Source organism: Chiloscyllium punctatum, chromosome 5 (assembly GCF_047496795.1).
Source record: "Chiloscyllium punctatum isolate Juve2018m chromosome 5, sChiPun1.3, whole genome shotgun sequence".
NCBI lineage: Eukaryota > Metazoa > Chordata > Chondrichthyes > Orectolobiformes > Hemiscylliidae > Chiloscyllium > Chiloscyllium punctatum.
Genome location: NC_092743.1, coordinates 90,902,988 through 90,922,921, shown reverse-complemented (window position 1 = coordinate 90,922,921; position 19,934 = coordinate 90,902,988). Strand labels below are relative to the sequence as shown.

The 19,934-nt window shown below is 39.4% G+C and overlaps 1 protein-coding gene across 7 annotated transcripts in view; it reads right to left on the bottom strand.

Moving 5' to 3' along the window:
* LOC140477228 (arf-GAP with SH3 domain, ANK repeat and PH domain-containing protein 1-like) overlaps positions 1-19,934 on the bottom strand; it is a 354,071-nt gene that overhangs the window by 43,773 nt on the left and 290,364 nt on the right. For all 7 annotated transcript variants that reach the window (XM_072570748.1, XM_072570749.1, XM_072570743.1 and 4 more), the window contains 4 exons: positions 18,905-19,020; positions 17,379-17,446; positions 14,740-14,847; positions 10,541-10,766 (listed from right to left, as the gene is read on the bottom strand). In XM_072570748.1, the coding sequence (XP_072426849.1) occupies positions 10,541-10,766; positions 14,740-14,847; positions 17,379-17,446; positions 18,905-19,020 (518 nt within the window). The remainder of the gene's footprint in view (positions 1-10,540; positions 10,767-14,739; positions 14,848-17,378; positions 17,447-18,904; positions 19,021-19,934) is intronic.

The window sequence follows — 19,934 nt, the reverse complement described above, 5'->3', positions numbered from 1 at the left end:
CTGGGTTTTCTTGCCAAATCTTATCAAACTTGCCTCATTAAATACTTACTCTCCCCATTGATGGCAATGCTCATGTCCATTTCTCGGCCCATTTTACCACATACTGTTTCCAGAACAACTTGCCACTCAGTGGATATCCCTGAATTAAAAACATTGCTAGTGCCTGCACATCATTGTTGTGCACCCAGACAAGCACAGTCAGAGTGGAGGTGCCCTGCACGATTCCTGACACTCCCCAGATTTGACATGCTGTGCAGGCAGGGATCAGGAGTTCCTGCTGTAAGAGACTACAAGGCATAGGAGCAGAATTAGGCCATTCAGCCCATTGAGTCTGCTCCACTATTCAGTGAGAGCATGGTACTTTGATAATCCTCAAATCCACTTTTCTGCCTTTGGGTGGGACCTCCTCTTTTCCCAGAGGCCATGACATGAGGCCATACCAGCTTTGTTCAAATGTGTCACCAGGGCTAAAGTGGTCTCAGCCAAGAGCGGCAACTATTTCACTCAGCGGATGGTTCATGTGTAGAATGAACTGCTGGGGAAATGGTAGATGCAGATACACTTACAACATTTAAAAGACGTTTAAATAGGTACATGAATAGGAAACGTTTACAGAGATATAGGCCAAATGCAGGCAAATGGGATGAGATCAGTCTGGGAAACTGGTCGGCATGGATGAGTTGGCCGGAATGGTCGGTTTCCGTGCTGTATGACTCAATATGGAGGAAAACACAGTAATGTAGGAAAAAAGATCAATTACCTTCTCCAATTAACAAACTTAACTGTTACCATCTTCTCCCTGATACCTCACTTCCCACCAAGGTTACTGCTCTACCACTCTCACTAATGCCTGCAATATCTTCCCTCACTTGCTGTCAATCACCCCAACTCCAAACACCACTAACCCCAAATGCCCTCAGCATTGCTGAATCACTCACTCGGGTCACTCCACTACTTGCACCAAGAGTAACAGCTATGTCACCTATTTTCATTTTCCTTAATACTTGACTTGTTCACATTTCAGCGAGAAAGCAGTCCCCAACAGGGCAGAAAGACTCAAGACAGGTAGTGGGCTGCATGGCATTCAACTTTTCACCTCCTCACGCAGAGAGTATCCTGACCATCCAGATTAGCTTAACTGATAGTTTCCAAGCCCTAGACTGATATCAACATGTCCTTGACTTACTGTTCCAGGATTCCCTGAGTGAAGACTATCCTTTTGACTCGGCTAAGGACTGCTGACAATCACAACAAGCTTCCTTCCTTTGTTCTGTACTAAAAGAAAAGATATGACAGAAGTTATATGAGCTTGGTATCTCTGACTGAGAGGGGAATGCACAAAAACAAATGGCAATACAAGGCAGAGATGCTGTAAGCATCCAGGTTGCCAAAGTGAGTGAGTGCAATGACTGCAAACGAAGAGTCTGGAAAAGCAGCCTAGTTCAGTCCAGAAGCTGGGCACTTGTCCCTAAGTGCAGTGTCCTCGCTGCAGCATTTCAGTGATAGTGACCAGTGCAGCCCAAAGCACTGAAGTGCAGAAGTGTAAGTGGATTGGTAGAGGTTCATATGAGTTCTTAGAAGTTGGTACATTGCAGATTCCACTGTCTGAAATAGTGGTGTAAGTGTGGCTTGTGCCAATAAAACATGTCCTGAGATACTGGTGCTTGGTTCTCAACATGGAGCTCATTTGGAGCAAGTGAAAGCTGAATTCACCAGGTACCTGATCAGGCTTCCATGTTTACTTTTCTCGATTTCTCACTTGTTTGTCAAGTTTGGTTATATAAAAAACTTAAAATTATGATGTGACTTGGGTCATCAATAAAGTGTTTAACAAGATGTAATCCACCTTAGTTAACAATCACTGCAAACTAGTGAGAAACTCATTGCTATCTAGCAATAAGCTTACCATGACCCTTGTGAAAAACATGGAAGTTGGAGAGAGATACTACAAAGGCAGGAGTTGGCTTTGCTGGACCTCCCATCCAAATCTGTCACAAATCTCACCATAGCCCAATGTTGTTCAGACCCCTATACGATCCTGCCAAATGCTTCAAGTTGATAACCTTCTATCATAACTGAAGAATAAAGTAATAGGTTTGAGTTTGAAGTGGGGAAGGGGGAAAAAGTCTGTTAGGGTGCACAGCAAGGAAGATTAAATGACACAAGATTTCATGCTATAAAAGCCAAAGTGAGAAGTAATGGGAAAAAGGTGTAAAAGCATATTCTAACATTTTTTGTTTTTGAATCATTTCTAATTTGGACTTGTATTCATTGTAATCTATACTCTTAAGAAAAAAATGTTTAAAAATCACTTCTAAACTGTAATTATTAGTAATGCAGCTTGAATTGGAAATATTTTTTAAAAAGTAATGGCTTCTTAGTTGTATGCATGAAACAATGATTTTTATCTCAGTTTGTGGGTACTATTATTAGTTTTTACAGAGGTCAAATTAATTCATTCAGTTTTGTGATTATGAAGTGTTGCTTGGTTTGAAGTGTATTTATTGCAGTAAGGAATTATAATTGGATCAAAATTCTGATTTTAAGATAGATAACTATTGTACTTCTTTTATTTATTCATAGGATTAGGCATTGGTGACAAGGTCAGGATTTACTGTCCTTTTCTAAGTGCTCTCGTGAAGGTTTTGGCGGGCCACTTTTTTGACCTACTGAAATCTGTGTGGTGCAGATACACTTATGTTGCTGTCAGGTAGAGAACTGCAGGAGATTGACTCAGTACTACTGAAGACAGAATACTTTATTTTCAAATCAGAGCGGTCAGGCTTGGAGGGGCACATGAGTTACAAATGTTCCCAATGCACATGCTGCTCTTGTTCTTCTAAGTGTTAAAGCTGTGGCTTTGGAAGATGTTGTTTATACAGTATTAGCCCATTATGGCAGTACTTAGATTAGGTTAGATACTTACAGTGTGGAAACAGGCCCAACAAGTCCACCCACTGAAGCGCAACCCACCCAGACCCATTCCCTTACATTTACCTCTTCACTTAACACTGCGGGCAACTTAGCATGGCCAATTCACCTAGCCTGCACATTTTTGAATTGTGGGAGGAAACCGGAGCACCCGGAGGAAACCCACGCAGACACGGGGAGAATGTGCAAACTCCACACAGAGTCGCCTGAGGCAGGAATTGAACCCGGGTCTCTGGCGCTGTGAGGCAGAAGTGCTAACCACTGTGCCACCGTGCCGCCCACTTCATGCACTGCAACAATCGTTTTTTTTTATCGTGGATGTTTTAGGCAGTGAAATTTGCAGGGATGCTTAATACAAAGTGTGGGTTCCCAAAAAAGTGGATCTGTTAGCACTAACTAAGAAAAATGGCTAACAATGGATCCCTTTGCATTTGTCAAGTACCAACTGGGTTGATTTAACTAATACAAGTTTCAATGGATTTGTTAACCTCCAGTGGTGTACCTATGTTACTGGAAGTAACTAAACATCAGCATACATTTATTTTCAATTATTTTTAAGTAGGAAATTCATTATAAGTCCTTTTTCCTGTCCGGGAGCAGTGGAAGATAGAGTGGAGGTGACCTTGGGACCAGAAAGTTTCCAGGAAGATAAGCAAACAGTATAAATACTTACCTTTGTTGCCTGTCTGGGAGCAGCGGGAGACAGAGCAGAGGTGAAGTTGCAGGCCAGGAAGTTACTGGGAAGGTAAGGACTTAGTGTATATTTGGGGAGTGGTTAAACCAGAGATACTGCATGTGTAGTATCTCGCTCCTGCTTCAACCCCCACACCCCCCAAAAACAGAAGAAAAGGACTCTAAGGTAAGGTCTGTTTTTCTTTTCTTTCATATTTTTAAATGCAGTGATTTTTAGTTGATATAAAGCTAAGGCTTACAATGGCAGGGGACCTCAGACCGGTGGCATGTGCCTCTTGCATGATGTGGGAGCTCAGGGACATGGCTGAAGTTCCTGACTCTTACACTTGCAAGAAATGTGTCCAGCTGCAGCTCTTGTTTGACCACATGACGGCTCTGGAGCTGTGGATGGACTCTCTGTGGAGCATCCGCGATGCTGAGGAGGTCGTGAGTAGCACGTTTAGTGAATTGGTCACACCGCAGATTAGAATTGTTGAAGGAGAGAGTGAATGGGTGACCAAAAGGCAGAGAAAGAGTAGGAAGGCAGTGCAGGTGTCCCCTGCGGTCATTCCCTTTCCAAGACAGGTATACCATTTGGATACTGTTCAGGGAGATGGCTCACCAGGGGAGGGCAGCAGCTACCAGGATCATGGCACCGTGGTGGGCACTGCTGTTCAGAAAGGCAGGAAAAAGACTAATTGGGCCATAGTCACAGGAGATTCTATTGTAAGGGGAGTAGATAGGCGGTTCTGTGGCTGAAAATGAGACTCCCAGATGGTACGTTGCCTCTCAGGTGCTTAGGTCAGGGATGTCACCGACTGGCTGCATTGCATTCTGAAAGGGGAGGGTGAACAGCCAGTTATCGTGGAGCATATAGGCACCAATGATATAAGTAAAAAAAAACAAGATTAGGTCCTGAAAGCAGAATTCTGGGAGCTAGGAGAGAAGTTAAAGAGGAGGAGCCAACAAATTGGATGGTCTACACCTGAACCAAACTGGAACTAATGTCCTTGGGAGAGTTTTTGCAACTGCTGTTGGGGAGGGTTTAAACTAATGTGGCAGGGGGCTGGGAACCTGAAGTGAAGACTAGTAGACAGTGAGGTGGAAACTAGAGACTGTAAGATCATGAAATCAGCATTACCAAGAGGAAGAGTAGGCAGACAGCAGATGAACGCAAAAGAACTTGTGGCCTGAAGTGCATGTACTTTAATGCAAGGAGTATAGTGGGTAAGGCAGATGAACTTAGGGCTTGGATTGGTGCCTGGGAGTATGACGTTATTGCGATGACAAAGACTTAGTTGAAGGAAGGGCATAATGGGCAACTAACTTTTCCAGGTATAGATGTTTCAGTCAGGACAGAGAGGGAAGTAAAAGTGGCGGGAGAAGTTGCATCGCTGGTCAGGTATGATAATCACAGCTGTGCTAAAGGAGGGCACTATAGAGGGCTTGAGCAGTGAGGCATTATGGGCAGAGTGGAGAAATAAGAACGGTGCAGTTACATTGTTGGGGCTGTATTACAGGCCTTCAACAGTGAGCGTGAGGTAGAAGAACAAATAGGTAAACAGATTATGGAAAGATGTAGAGGCAACAGGGTGATGGTGATGGGAGATTTTAATTTTCCCAACATTGACTGAGATACACTTAGTGTCAGAGGTCCGGAAGGGGCAGAATTTGTAAGGAACGTTCAGGAAAGTTTTCTAGAGCAGTATGTTAATAGTCCGACAAAGGAAGGGGCTACATTGGACCTGGTGTTGGGGAATGAACCAGGCAAGGTGGTAGAAGTTGTAGTGAGGCATTTCTTTGGAAAGAATGACCACAATTCTGTAAGTTTTAGAATACTTGTAAACAGAGATGAAAGTGGTCCTAAGGGAAGAGTACTAAATTGGGCCAATTATATCAAAATTCAGCAGAAGCTGGGAAATGTGGACTGGGAGCAGCTATGTGAAGGAAAGTGCACATTTGATATGTGGGAGTCTTTCAAAGATCGGTTGAATATACGGCAGGATAGGCATACCCCTTTGAAAACAAGGGATAGGAAAGGCAAGATTCGTGAACCGTGGATGACAGGAGAAATCATGCAACTAGCCAAAAGGCAAAGGGAAGCGTACATAAGGTCCAGGCAGCTAAGAACAGAGTGGGCCTTGGAAGAATATCGGGAGAGTAGGACCAATCTTAAATGAGGAAGCAAGCGGGCTAAAAGGGATCCACTAAAAGGATTAGGAAGGAAGGTTGTGCGTCAAACCTGAGAAAATGGGTGAGATTCTCAATGATTATTTTGCATCAGTGTTCACTGAGGAGAGGGACTTGATGAATGTTGAGATTAGAGATAGAAGTTTGCTTGCTCTGGATCACGTTGACATAAGGAGGGAAGATGTATTGGGTAGGCTAAAGGATATTAAGGTGGACAAGTCCTCAGGACTGGATGGGATCTATCCCAGGTTGCTGAGGGAGGCGAGAGAGGATATAGCTGGGACCCTGACAGATATCTTTGTAGCATCCTTAAACACAGGTGAGGTGCCAGAGGATGGAAGGTTGCTAATGTTGTCCCCCTGTACAAGAAGAGTAGTAGGGAAATTCCAGGTAACTACAGACCAGTAAGCCTGATGTCAGTTGCTGGAAAAGATACTGAGGGATAAAATCTACTTACATTTGGAAAAGGTTGGGCTTATCAGTGATAGGTAAAATGATTTTGTGCGGGGGAGATCGTGCCTTACCAAGTAGAGTTCTTTGAGAAACTGACCAAGTTGATAGATGAAGGAAGGGCTGTGGGTGTCATAAACATGGACTTTATTAAGGCATTTAATAAGGTTCCCCATGGTAAACTAATGAAGAAAGTGAAGTCATATGGTGTGCAGGGTGTTCTAGCTAGGCGGATAAAGAACTGGACGAGCAACAGCTGACAGAGAGTAGTGGTTGAAGGGAGTTTCTCGAAATGGAGAAAGGTGACCAGTGGTGCTCCACAGGGATCAGGGCTGGGTCCACTCTTGTTTGTAATATATATAAATTAACTGGAAGAGGGCTTTGTTGGTCTGTTCAGTAAGTTTGCAGATGACACAAAGATTGGTGGAGTAGCAGAAAGCATAGGGGACTGTAGATAGACTGGAGAGTTGGGCAGAAGTGACAGATGAAGTTCAATCCAGGCAAATGTGAGGTGATGCATTTTGGGAACTCTAATTCTAGAGCGAACTATACTATAAACGGAAGAGCCTTGGGAAAAGTTGATGAGCAGAGAAATCTGGGAGTTCAGGTCCATTGTACCCTGAAGGTGGCTGCACAGGTGGATAGAGTGGTCAAGAAGGTATATGGTATGCTTGCCTTCATTGGAAAGGGTATTGAGTCCAAGAGTTGGCAGGTCATGTTAAAATTGTACAATACTTTGGTTCGGCCGCATTTAGACTACCGTGTATAGTTCTGGTCACCACATTACCAAAAGGATGTGGACGCTTTGGAGAGGGTGAAGAGAAGGTTTACGAGAATGTTGCCTGGTATAGAAGGTGCTAGATATGAAGAGTGGTTGAGTAGGTTAGGATTGTTTTCATTAGAAAAAAGGAGATTGAGGGGGGACCTGATTGAGGTCTTCAAAATCATGAAGGGTATAGATAGGGTAGATAGAAGTAAGCTTTTTTCCCAGGGTGAGGCATTCAATAACGAGAGGTCACGTGTTCAAGGTGAGAGGTGAAAAGTTTAAAGGGGATACATGCGGAAAGTACTTTACACAGAAAGTGGTTGATGCCTGGAATGCATTGCTAGCAGAGGTAGTAGAGGCAGGCATGGTAGATTCATTTAGGTTCTGTCTGCACAGATGCAGGAGTAGGTGGGGAGCAGAGGGACACAGATCCTTAGGAATTGGGCGACAGCTTTAGATGGTGGATTTGAATCGGCTCAGGCTTGGAGGGCCAAAGGGCCTGTTCTGGGCTGTAAATTTTCTTTGTTCTTTAAAACAAAAAATAAATACTGTATAAAAATTCCATATATGCTTTATATAACCTTTCATTTCAATTTCAGACAACGGTATCATAAGTGGAAAGCTAAAACTAATTTAAAAACACCCAAATCTTTGTATAGTATTCTTGGGAAGATTGCCATGTGTGTTTGTTTACTGGCAAACGGAGTATTTTATGTGAGATCAAACGTTAACAGAGTGGCTATCTTTGTGATGAACAAAATTGTAAGAAAGGAATTACCATTTGGATATCATATCAAATGTTTGCATTCTGTATTGTGTGTAGATAAAGGGTAGTTTTACTGGGTGTTGTACCCATACAAGTAACTGAAAATAGCTCCAGTGCATTATAATCCTTATCCTTTGCTTTGTTCCCACACTGCACTCTATCTGAATTTTCTGATCAAATGGTTGAACCCATGTAAAATGTTGCCGATATACGTAAGTAACTAATGCACTCAAATCAGCTCGTGTTAGATGTGGTTCAGGACCCAAATTATTTTTTTTTTAAATCATATCTCAAAAATAGCTAGAATTGCCATTTAGGTGCTACCTGACTTAAAAAGGCAAGGTTATTCTTGTCAAGGTCATGTCATATTTTGAGTATTTGAATTTAAAGAAGGGCTGCATTTTCCAATATCATTGTAGGATATTATAGGCCTTGCCCATTTCTTATTGCTTGCCATGCATAGTTAGATGTGTCAAGTTTAGTGAAATGGCATTTTTGAGATAGAAGAATGTTATTTACCTGTCCTTCTCCACCAGTCTACATGAACCAAGGTCTGGATTCCCTCAATTTTCTCCTATTTATACAATAGCTCCAACCACAATTAACACAAAGAAAATAATCTCATTCTGACTGCACTCTCCTCCTTTCCACAAACCTTAAATGCATGTGCCCACAGTTGATTTCCCAGTTCTCCATGCACAATCATTAATTATGACTGAATTCCAACAGTGAGTATTTAAAAGATGGTAGGTAGATGAACATTTATTCATTATTATAGTGACACTTTCTTATCCATTTTCCTGACAGCAGACAGGCTTTAGGGAAGACAGAGGCTGAGTTACTTGTTCAAGCATGTCCAACTTCAGACCTGCTCTTCAAATCATTGTATTTATATTGCTAGTCCAATTAAGCTCTAGTCAATGGCAACACCCAGGATGTTAATAGTGAGGGATTCAACTAATGCCACTGAAATTGAGGAGGAAAGGGTTAAATTCTTTCCTTTTAATGGTCATTGCCTGCATTACCCTGACCCTTGTGTGCACAAATGTTACTTGCCAACCAACACCTCAAGCCTGAATATTGTAAGGTGCCACTACATGTGTGCACACCTACTTCACTATCTGAGGAATTGCAAATGGAATTGAATAGCGCCCAATTAACAGTGAATATCCTCACTTCTAATCTTACTATGATGGACATGTCGTTGAGCAATTAGTTGAGGATGATAGAGGCTAGGCCTCACAGAAATTGTGATGGCTTGGGACTGAGATAATCACTGCCATTTTTAGTGCTATCTATGACTCCTTCACGTAGACAGACTACCATTTATTCCTGATTTTGCTACAACTGCTTGATGAGATGCTCCATCAAATGCTGTATTGGTGTCAAGGCCAATCACTCTCAGTTTACCTCCAGAATTCAGCTCTTTTATCTAGGTCTGGATCAAGATTTTACTGTGAAGGTCTGGAGCCAAGTACATTGGTAGACCCAAGCCAAGCAATCTGTGACCAGGCCATTACCAATTTAGTGACACTGGACAGCAATGTCAGATGTCAGAAATTTCAGATGGAAAACAGGGAAAATTCCACACCAAGATCCCCCACTTAGAATCAGCCTGATGAATGTGATTTCCATCCAGTTGGTTGCAGTAGAATCCAGAACAAATGGCAGAATGGGGGTGGGAGGGGACTTGAGTATGGTTGAATCTCTGACTACGAAATGGGTTGAAAGAGCTGTTGCAGCTTAGGATCCAGGAAAGTAAGTTACCATCCGTGGTTACTATATAAATTCATAGAAAATGCATGAATTTTTGAACTAGTTTAAAACTTGAAATTTAGTTTTAATTTTGCTTTTTTTTTGAGCACCTATCAACACTATTTCTGCCTGATACTGTGAATCTACCTATTTTTCTAATTATTCTACATGCATTTGTGGTGTTGCTCTATAATATTTATGTCCTTTAAATTTATTAATCCATCGCTGATTGGATGTCACAATTTTAGTTTGATTTTGCAACTGGAGCTCTCAAACCAGCAAAAATTATAGACCCAAAATAATAGAAATTTACTCCATTTTTGCGATCTCCAAATAGTCAGTGCAAGGTGCAAGAAAAGGCTCTTTGCCGGAAAGTTTTATTTAAGGCAAAGTTTCATTATTATTAAAGATGTAAATAAAAGTAGTAGTGATGTGTATACCCTCTGCATAATGCTTAATTTACTTAGTGTGTGTTTTTACACTGATTATGTGAACCACTTGATCCAACTACTACACTCATGGTCTCATAGGTGCCTGTAAATAAAAAGTTTGCTATACTATATTTTTATTAATGGTCTAAACAAGGACTAAAAATCAAATCAATTGATTAAAATCAACTTTGTTTTCTCCATAAATGTCATTTGTGGATGGTTTGGAATACTTAAGCATTGATGCATAGTCAGCTAGCAATCTGCTACTTGGATTGTATCATTTTCTTTCCAACATTTGTCAAAGCTTGGTGAAGACAGAAATTTTGCACCATTGAGTTACTGATAATTACATCAAACTCTTTTGCTAAACAATGAAGTTTATAATGAAGTTAACCACTTATTAAGAGATATAGAAAAACAATGTTCCTGTTAATGGCAAATGGCACTATTTTAAAAAAGTACACATCTGTTTGACCAGAACATTTACCAAGGTGCTATTAACACTCAATGCACAACTGCAAATCATATTTAAACACAATGACACTTCAGAGAAACTGTTTCTTCATTTTTATCACTAACCTTTGCTTGGATTCCTAGGAGGAAGAGGAGGGGCATCAGTGGCTGGTGATGTTGGAGAATCTGTTCCACCTCCATATACTTGATTACTAAATGCCCCATAAGACAGTCGCTGTTTTTCCCGTGCTATGCTAAGTCCAGGAATCATAAGTTTATCTTGTGGGGAGAGACTAGAAGAGTGGCAGCAGCTCTGTGGCCTTGGAGAACGCTCTTTTTTTACAGGGCTTGTCTAATGAAAGAGAAACAGGACAAATTTGAAATATATCAGCACTCAAAATCTGAGCAAGTGTTAATCTCTGTTGAAATCATTATGATGAGAGTTACCCAAGGATCAAAAATGTCTGCATCTGACACATTCAGTTTTCAGTGGTTTCTCTTTTTTTCCAAAAGGTATTTTTATTTAATAAATTAGTTTTAAATTTAGGTTCTTAAGATTGGATTTTTTGGCTGTATATGGGACAGTGATTTCTAGGCGAACGTACCTCATAACTTACATAGTTACAACGAAGAAAGACAACATTTTTTCAAATAAATATATTCCCTCTTAGACGCTATTCCTTTCCAGAGTTATAATAACAAAGATTAATTCTAAATCATATCAAATTTCCATCATATTTGAATCATATCCTATAAAATAGGAGAGGAATCTCGCTTCCTATATTTTATTATTTAACTTTTATTGCTATTTAGGTATAGGAGTCAATATTTGTCTACGGACTAATCAAATAAGTAAAATCATTATATAACCTGGAATTAGACAAAATTATTTGTAAACATACGACATAGTTGAGGAGTTTTGGTTTAGTGGAGACATTCACAACTTGAGTCATGTCATAAACTGAGATCCGACTTAAAGACTGAGCTGATAATTTTGATCTACTTCACAGTGCAGTACTGCACTGACTGATGTGGTATTTGCTGGAACACTTAAAATGATTATTTATTTTATCTAAACTACAGGGCTCAAACTAAATTTTTTAGGCCAAGTCCAAGTTGTGCGAAGTTTTTTTTCCTAAAAGAGGGATCCCTATCAGTGAAACCTAGTGGGTTTGTCTCCAAATCTTACCAACTTCACCTCATCAACTACCTACCCAACTCAGTTATGGCACAGACTCAGAATCCCAAAGAGCCATTCAGATCATCAAGCCTGCACTGACACTCTGAAGAGCATCCGACACAGACTCACCCCCACTATCCCAATAACCTGTATTTACCATGGTTAATCCACCTAGACTGCACATCCCTGGACAGTATGGGGCAGGCTAGCATGGCTAATCTACCTAACCTGTACATCTTTGAACTGCGAGAACATCTGGCTGAAACCCATGAAATAACAAGGAGAACATGCAACCTCAAAAGTCTGAGAAAGAAGCTGAAGATTCCGAGGCTGGAATCAATCCGAGTCCCTGGGCTGTGAGACAGCAGTACTAACCATTGTGCCACCATGCTACCTTAAAAGTAGAACCCGAACATCCAATTCTGGGTTATTACATGCTGTTCTTAGAACAACTTGCTACTCAGTGGATATCCTAAAATTCACTGGCATCCCTGCGTAATTTTTAAAAGCCTATTGTGCACCTTAGCAAGCATTATCGGTCCGGAGTTCCCCTACACAGTTGCTGAAGTTTGCTCTGGACGTGGCAGACAGGGCAAAATTGATGCCCCACTTTAAAGTCAGGTAACTGGACATCCTGTTGGAAGGATTAGTGAAGAGGTAGAACTTCCTCTTCTGCAAAAACCAGCAGTGGAGGATGACACCAGAACAAACTGTCTGGAAGGATGCACAGCACTGCTGGAAGAAGGTCAATGACCTTCGCCACTCTGTCAGCTTAAGTGCCATCATTGTCTCTCTGATATTTCACATTCATTGTATGTCTGCTACTGTGCACACCGCCCACCTAGGCACATGCACCATCACTCTCACTATTGCCTGCAGCTTTTCTCTCATGTCCTGTCACCCACACCAACATGCAACACAACTAACCTTGCATGCTCTTTGCATTACCTAATCACTTGTTGGAGACTTCTCCTGCACCAATGGTAACAGCATTGCCATCTACTTTCATCTCCCTTAATCTCTCTCTCTCATCCTTATTGCAGGGAGGAAACTGGTCCCTAATAGGACAGGAAGACTATAGACAGATGGTGGGTTGCCCTACATTTAGCTCCCCATCCTGTACGTGTAAAGCATCCTGAATCTGTCCATGCTGAGTGGCTGATTGACCATTTCCAAGTCCATGGACTGGTATCAGAGGCTGTCATTGACTTACTTGTTTTGGCATTCTCAACTGAAAATTATTCCCCTTGTTTTGGCTAAGCCCTGCTAACAAGCATGACAAGCTTCCTTCCTTTGTGCCTACACTAAATAGCAAGGCAAGACAAAGCAGATATCTATGGTTGAGACAGTAAAGTGCAAAAAAGGCAAGGCCATGCAAGGCAGAGATGCTCTGAGTATCCAGATAGGTTTGGTGTGAGCAAGCACAATGACAGCAAGTAAACAACATAGAGAGGCAACCTAGTCCAATCTATGAACTGGGTGCAATAGATGGAGTGAGATGCTCCCAACTGAGTAAGTAGCCTCGCTGGACTTCTCAGCCGTTTGTGCTACAAATTTCAACAAAGCCCATGTCATTCAGATACCTAGAAAATTCTGCCCACGGTTTTAATCAGATCAGGAAAGCAAGAGCTGATTAAGTATTTTGCCAATCTATTATCCATAAGCTCTCCCATTCCTATTTCATGTAGTATTTACATAACATAGGATTGATATTGACATTCAATAGGGTCCTCCTTGTAGTAAAGAGGCAAAGGGCTAAAGCACATATTTAATTATATTTTCTCAGTCTATCTATTGCCTGGGCTCTGTTGAAAATAAAAACTCAACGGAGATGGATTTTTCAACTGTACTAGATCTTCTCTAAGATATCCTCCACTGAAATTTGTAAAAAGGAATTTGAAGAGCAGACTCTTAACTTCATGCAATCCTAACTAATTGATTTGCTTCCTGTATTCTACTCAAGTGAAATCTCAAGTACAGTAAAATAACTACCTCAGTGGTGAAAGCTTCCAAGGATCTCTTTAACTGGACTGTTCCATCTCAACTACAGTTCCAGCAACATTTGCCAATTTATCACATATCAGGTTAGAGAAGCTTCTGATGCTTATGGCTCAGCGCCACATTAAATAATGCTATCACTCAGAGAGCTATCTGAAATTTTTCCATTCAATGCAGAATCAATATTCTATATTTATTCAAAACTTCATCTTGCTTGTTCAGGATGAAACATGTCCACAGATCATACTTCAAATGAACTTCTCATTATGAATCCAATTGATGTGATTACTGGACAGGTCAGATGTCAGACGGAAATCTGCCTCGGTAGATCAAATTTATTTTCTTTTAGTTTTTATGAGGTGTATCTCACAGGAACATAATCATGCAATGTTGCAGACTTAGTTTTAACAATAAAAGTTTATTAGGCAAAAGAAATTAAGGTAAAAGTACAACAGATCAAACCATTTAAATCCAATTGGCTTTTTCTGAAAGCCCTTTCCTGCTGCTTTCACTCAGGTTCAAATAACCTTTTCAGAGTTTTATCCAAACACTTAGTCTGGAATTATTACTGAACTCCTTATTCTAAGGTAAGCTAGTTTTACTATCTTCTTTCTCAAGAGTACTTCATTACACATTCATCTTCATCCAAGCACTACTGTAGAAATGCCCCAAAACTGAAAATTAAAAAAACCCTTGTATCAAGCTGTGGGAGTTTCCCTTAAAATAAAAAAAAAATCCAAGTCTTTCTAACAAAATCTTATTGCACAATTGCTCAGTAGTAAACCCCCCCTGAAGTAAATAAAAGATATATTCTGAAGGCTCCTTCAAAATGTTTGGAAATAAATCATCACAACTACAGAAATATCTACAAGTTAATGATTAACTATTTAGATACACAGAAAATCCATATGGCACTAATTCAAAATTCAAAGCCTAAAATAAATTGTGACATATATCAGATAAAATCACACTTATAAAATACTATTCCTAAAAATACTATGTTAAAAATAGTTTAAAAGATAATTTTCGCTATCTCTTTAGAATAGTCTTGCCCACCAAATAATGCTCTAGAGAATGTTAAAATTGTGCAGTTTGATGGACTAAAAGGAAATTACTTGATCCGATATTATATATTCCCTGTTCTCACCTTTACATCCAAGTCATCATCACTTTCATCAATTTCTTCTTGCCGTAATTGCCACTCATATTCTACATGAACATGAGGATTAACTTTTCCTAAAGCAGCTTGACTGATCTGAAATTAATATAAAATATTACACTAAGTGCAACTATGGTCAGAATATTTGCATACTTAAGCCTCCAATTAGTAACATTTTCCCTAGAGAAGGAAAGGCAAATGGTTCCTACTCATAAATATTACATATTTCACCATCAATTTTTTTCATCCTTATGGTATTTGTTATCAGGTATGATGGCTAAATAAACAGATCATTTAAATTTTTTTTATATATGTATGAGGAGCCATATAAATGCACTGCTTAGGCTTGCATCAATATTTATTATCTACAAATTCCATGTTATATAACAGAAACTGTCAGGTCTACAAGCTCAATCGACCTTTTGAGATTGAAGCATCTTCTTAGGTACTATAAGTTTTCAATCACGCTGCACTGTTAGTTTATTCAAGATGCATTTGGAGGAAATTTCACTCTTCATGTCTGACAAGCATTTGAAAACTATGGTTGAAGGATTGAGGTGGAAAAGATTTAGAGTCTTCAGAATGCCAGTGCAAGTTAAACCTTTGCCTGCCGAGAATTGCTTTGTTATGCCTTTTTCAAAAAGGGAGCCCAGAATACATTTCGTGATTTATTACATCTGGCTGTATTTACTGGAGTCTGCTGTAGAGAGTGGATATAATGGTGGGACAGGGGTTGGGGCAGTAAAAGAGAACTGAGCAGGATTGCTTGTATAGGATTAGTGGTGTTGGGAAATCCATCCCATTTAAGCTGAGGACAGGAAGGGTCAATGTGGGAATGCTGCCTGCCATTGTAGAAAAGGGAATTAGGATCATTATGAACCACTTTAAGCCAACTGTCATTGAATTCACAAAGCATAATGGTGGCTAACGATCTATAGGGACTCAGATGTTTTCCTATACCTCCGAAAGGTTGTTCAACAAATAAGACTTGAGGTTTCATAGAGGAGTTGCCTTGATGTCAGACATTCTGTGCCCAATCAAGGAATTTAGAATTGGGAAGGGGGAAATGTCATTCCTTTGCCCTTGCCTTTGAACCATTAGTCCATACTCTCATGAACTACCCCAGAACTGCTAGTCTCTGTTAAAGTCACAGAGGCACTAATCAGAGAAGCTCTATATGTGGAGACTGTTCACAAGTAAAATGTCAAGACAACGGCAAATAAATTGTCAAGTGGTGCCGGAAACATCTGTCTCTGTGACAAAGCTTATGGTTCTGCCAGCATCAGACAGACATTATGAGGTGCCAGAAATAACTGTTTATGGTACCATTCTAATAACTGTAGATAATGCCTGAGGCTTGAGTGTCATCTTTAAGAAAGCCAAAACTGACAAAGATATTCATCTACACATTCTATTGCCATGCAGTTTTGGAAGTGGTGAGAAAAACAAAGGCAATGCTTCTTTCATAGCACTGTAAATAGCAACTTATAAACTTTTCACCCTACTCACGTGAGCATATGTGACAATAACCTAATTCAATCCAATTTTTGTAACAGTTTGACAAGCACACATTTCACAGCAAGTTAGCCTATGTGACAGTGGAAAAGTGTATTCTGTGCTATCAGTTATAGAAAGTTCACTAACACATTAGGACAAGGTGGCTATGAAAAGGCAGTTCAAAAGATAGGGGAGAACCTTAACGTTGATCATGACCTTTCTTTGGAATGTTGCTCATAACTCCAAATAAGTATGTTCAAATCTAGTGCAATGGTTATCACAGCTAAACTTTCTGTAGCATAAGTCACATCCATGAATGATGACTGCCTGGTGAGACCAAAGTTACAAAGTGCCTTTTTGATTGAGCATGATGGTAGTAAGGGGTTGTTCCTATTTAGATATGTAAATTTTAAAAATTACATAAATAATAAAGAAAATACATTTCATTATGTCTCTCTCTTATCTCGTAACCTGGATTCTGTGTAGATTTCAGAGCAGTGCACATAGTGGAGATATTCTTACAACTAACTTGAGATTGCAGAGTTGTAGCATTCATCAAAGTCTGCGAAGCAACATCTTTTCTGGCAGATGTGCTGAATTGAAACACCCTAGCTTTGCTAGGTAAAGTGGACGTACTCTGATTATTGCAGGAAAATACAATCTTCAAGTGAAGGAGAACCTATCCTTCCTGCAATTAACAGAAAAGAATGTTGCCACTCAATTTCCTAATGCCAAGCTCTAAATAAACATGGGATAAGTGAATGAGAAAGTGAACTGAAGTCTACATAGAATGTGTTTCGAACATTTTAGTTGGATGTGATACCATGTTTATGTAATGCTGAATAAATACATCGATCTTTCTGCTGTACAGAGTCTGTAAAAAATTAAAATTACGCAGGATTATAAATGCTAGTAGGTGAACTTTCTGACTTGACTTAAGTATACTTAAAAAACTTCCATTTTAAAAAATGTTAAAGTCATTTAAAATCAATATTGTAGTAAGGTAAACAGCCAGCAAAATGATTTTACTACTTCCATTAGAATGAACATTTCTTCAAATACAAAGGTTGGATTAGAAATTCTGTGAAACAGGAATTAATATGAATGTAAGAAAGGGAACTGCTCCTTACCAATTCTTCACACTGTGGACGCTGCAATCTTCTCGCTATATCTAGGGCTGTTTCTCCACTCTGGTTTACTATAAGTGAAATAAATCCAATGCACAATACATACGACAGTAAAACAAAAAATGCAAGTCAATCAATTTTTCTCACACTAGAAAGCAATTTTCTGATATAGCTTTTGGGCTAGATTATAGAAATACATTTTTTTGTTTCAATGATACTCTAAGCAAAAGCATAATAAATCTTTTTAGATGATCCACTAAAAATGCTCACTTGTGGACTTCCATTTATAGACATTTTTCAAAAAACTTGTTTCCTCATGTTATAAGGCACTTCTGGAGTGGTTGGGACTTGAACCCCAGTATTCTGGCTCAGAGGTAGGGACACTACCACTGCTCCTTAAGGGCCCTGAACTTCCAATCATATACTGAGATCATGCATGGCTTCATCAATTCACTATTTTTTTACTAATCACTGAATTCCCCACATTCGTGGTGGTTGTCATCTACTTGTCTATAGTCCTTTAAGGTCTGCCTCCAGCTTAGCCAGCATGGTGGTATCAAGCATCAGGATAGTGTACTGATAAAATGAAATTTGTGGAAGCATTTTTAAATGTACATTTATAATCAATGATTCCCAATTTGAAGCTTCCATATATATTTAATCTGGATTGTGATTTCATATCTCATCCCTCCCCTCTTGTAATTTTCTTTCTCTCCTCCTTCACCAGTCCTTAGTCTTTGGTTGCGTGTCCAAACCAATCTTTTTCTTGACTATTTTAAGAAATTGGCTCTGTACATTCAGAAGTACTTATTTCCCTTAAAGTATACTTTCTAAAATTTTCAGTTGTTTTAACTCAATCGTACCAATTTGGGTAATATAAACTCACAGGAGCTACCAATTTGTCAATTTGCACCATGTGGACTTTCAGTTGGTTGAAAATTGTGGTTTTCATGGTTCTTACAGACTGATTAAAGTATTCTTAATTCAATTTGTTCACTTTGCAAAATGGATACTGATAACCAGTTAATGAATGAAGATAAATAGGAGATTTTAAATTTATTTAAGGATGGCAAAGAGAATAGGAGCTAGTAGAATGAATGTATAAAATGAAACGGGCAGTTTAGAAATTAATTTAAATTTTTTTAACTGATCTAAATTATATTTCATATTTGGTTTTGTAATTTGTTGCTAATAATACTGTAATAAAGCTAGAATGGACACTGAATAGCTTTGCAAAGAAAAAGAGAAGAACTGCTGATGTTGGAAATCAGAAACAAGAATAGAAATAGAAATTCTACAATGAGAAAGGGTCAAAACATTAACTCTGCTTTGTCTCCACAAATGCTGCCAAACCTGCCGAGTTTTTACAGCAATTTCTGTTGATCGAGTAGCGTTGATTTTGGAAACATTTTGCCACACTGCTTGAGCTGAATATTGAATACTAGAACAGGAAGTGTAATTTCCTAGGATCTGCTGGTAGTCTAGGGCAAAGGGAAAATGCAATTCAAAATCACTGACATTACACTCACCTAGATTTAAACTTGGTTTGCCCCGAAGAAGCAATTTTAAACATTCCACTTTATCGAACACGCAGCAGTAATGTACAGCTGTGTTTCCTTTTGCAGTCGGCTTGTCCAGATTGCCACTATATATGAATATAAATGATAAGAAAATACCAACATAAATTTAGTTTTATTATATGAATATGATATATATTGATATATCATAATTCTATTGTTCACTTTTCAGAGTGAATAAATGCCATGGGGATACAGTTTCCTTTCTCTCTTACAATCTCTCACTATACATCATCTCTGATGGAATGCTCAAGGGCCCTACACCCAGAACTGTTCAACATTGAAATTTTTAATAGTGAAGTATAACCTCACTATTCTGGACAGACATATTTTTAAACTTAGTAATTTCAACAGGAAACCTCCTCAACTGAGTATGATTAAGAACAGTTTACTCACCACCACTACATATCAACAGTACATATCTATTGGATCTTAGTACACTCTACTTGAATATTTGTGTGAAACATAATAGGAACCAGATATAGCAAAGTCATGTGAAATCCACTGACAATTTTTAATTAAGTGTAAAATGGAGTAGGTAGGCAGAAGGCTGGAAGACCACAGCAAGCTAGGCAGCATCAGGTGCCCCCCGAGTTGACATTTCAGGTGTAACCGTTCTTCAGGACCTGTGGTTTTCTTTGTCCTTAATAAAGTGTAAGATGGAGAGCAGCATATAACATCCTTAATTAGTTGGAATGAGAAAAAGTGTACAGTAACCTCAGAATATAGGAAAATATAACTTCAGAATTTAGGAATGGTTGAAGAAACTGGGGGTGAACTTTACCAGAAATTACTTCATTAACTATGCACCATGTCTCAATGGCGTCCCACACATCATCCCTCCTGCTAGAGGTGGAAGAACCTACCACGGCCAGGACTTCCTAGATTTTTAAAAGTCTGGGTACACAGCTGATCAAAAGCCGCAGCCACACAGATGCCAGCCATACGTTACACTTCATTGTGCATGTAGCGGGAGGGAAAC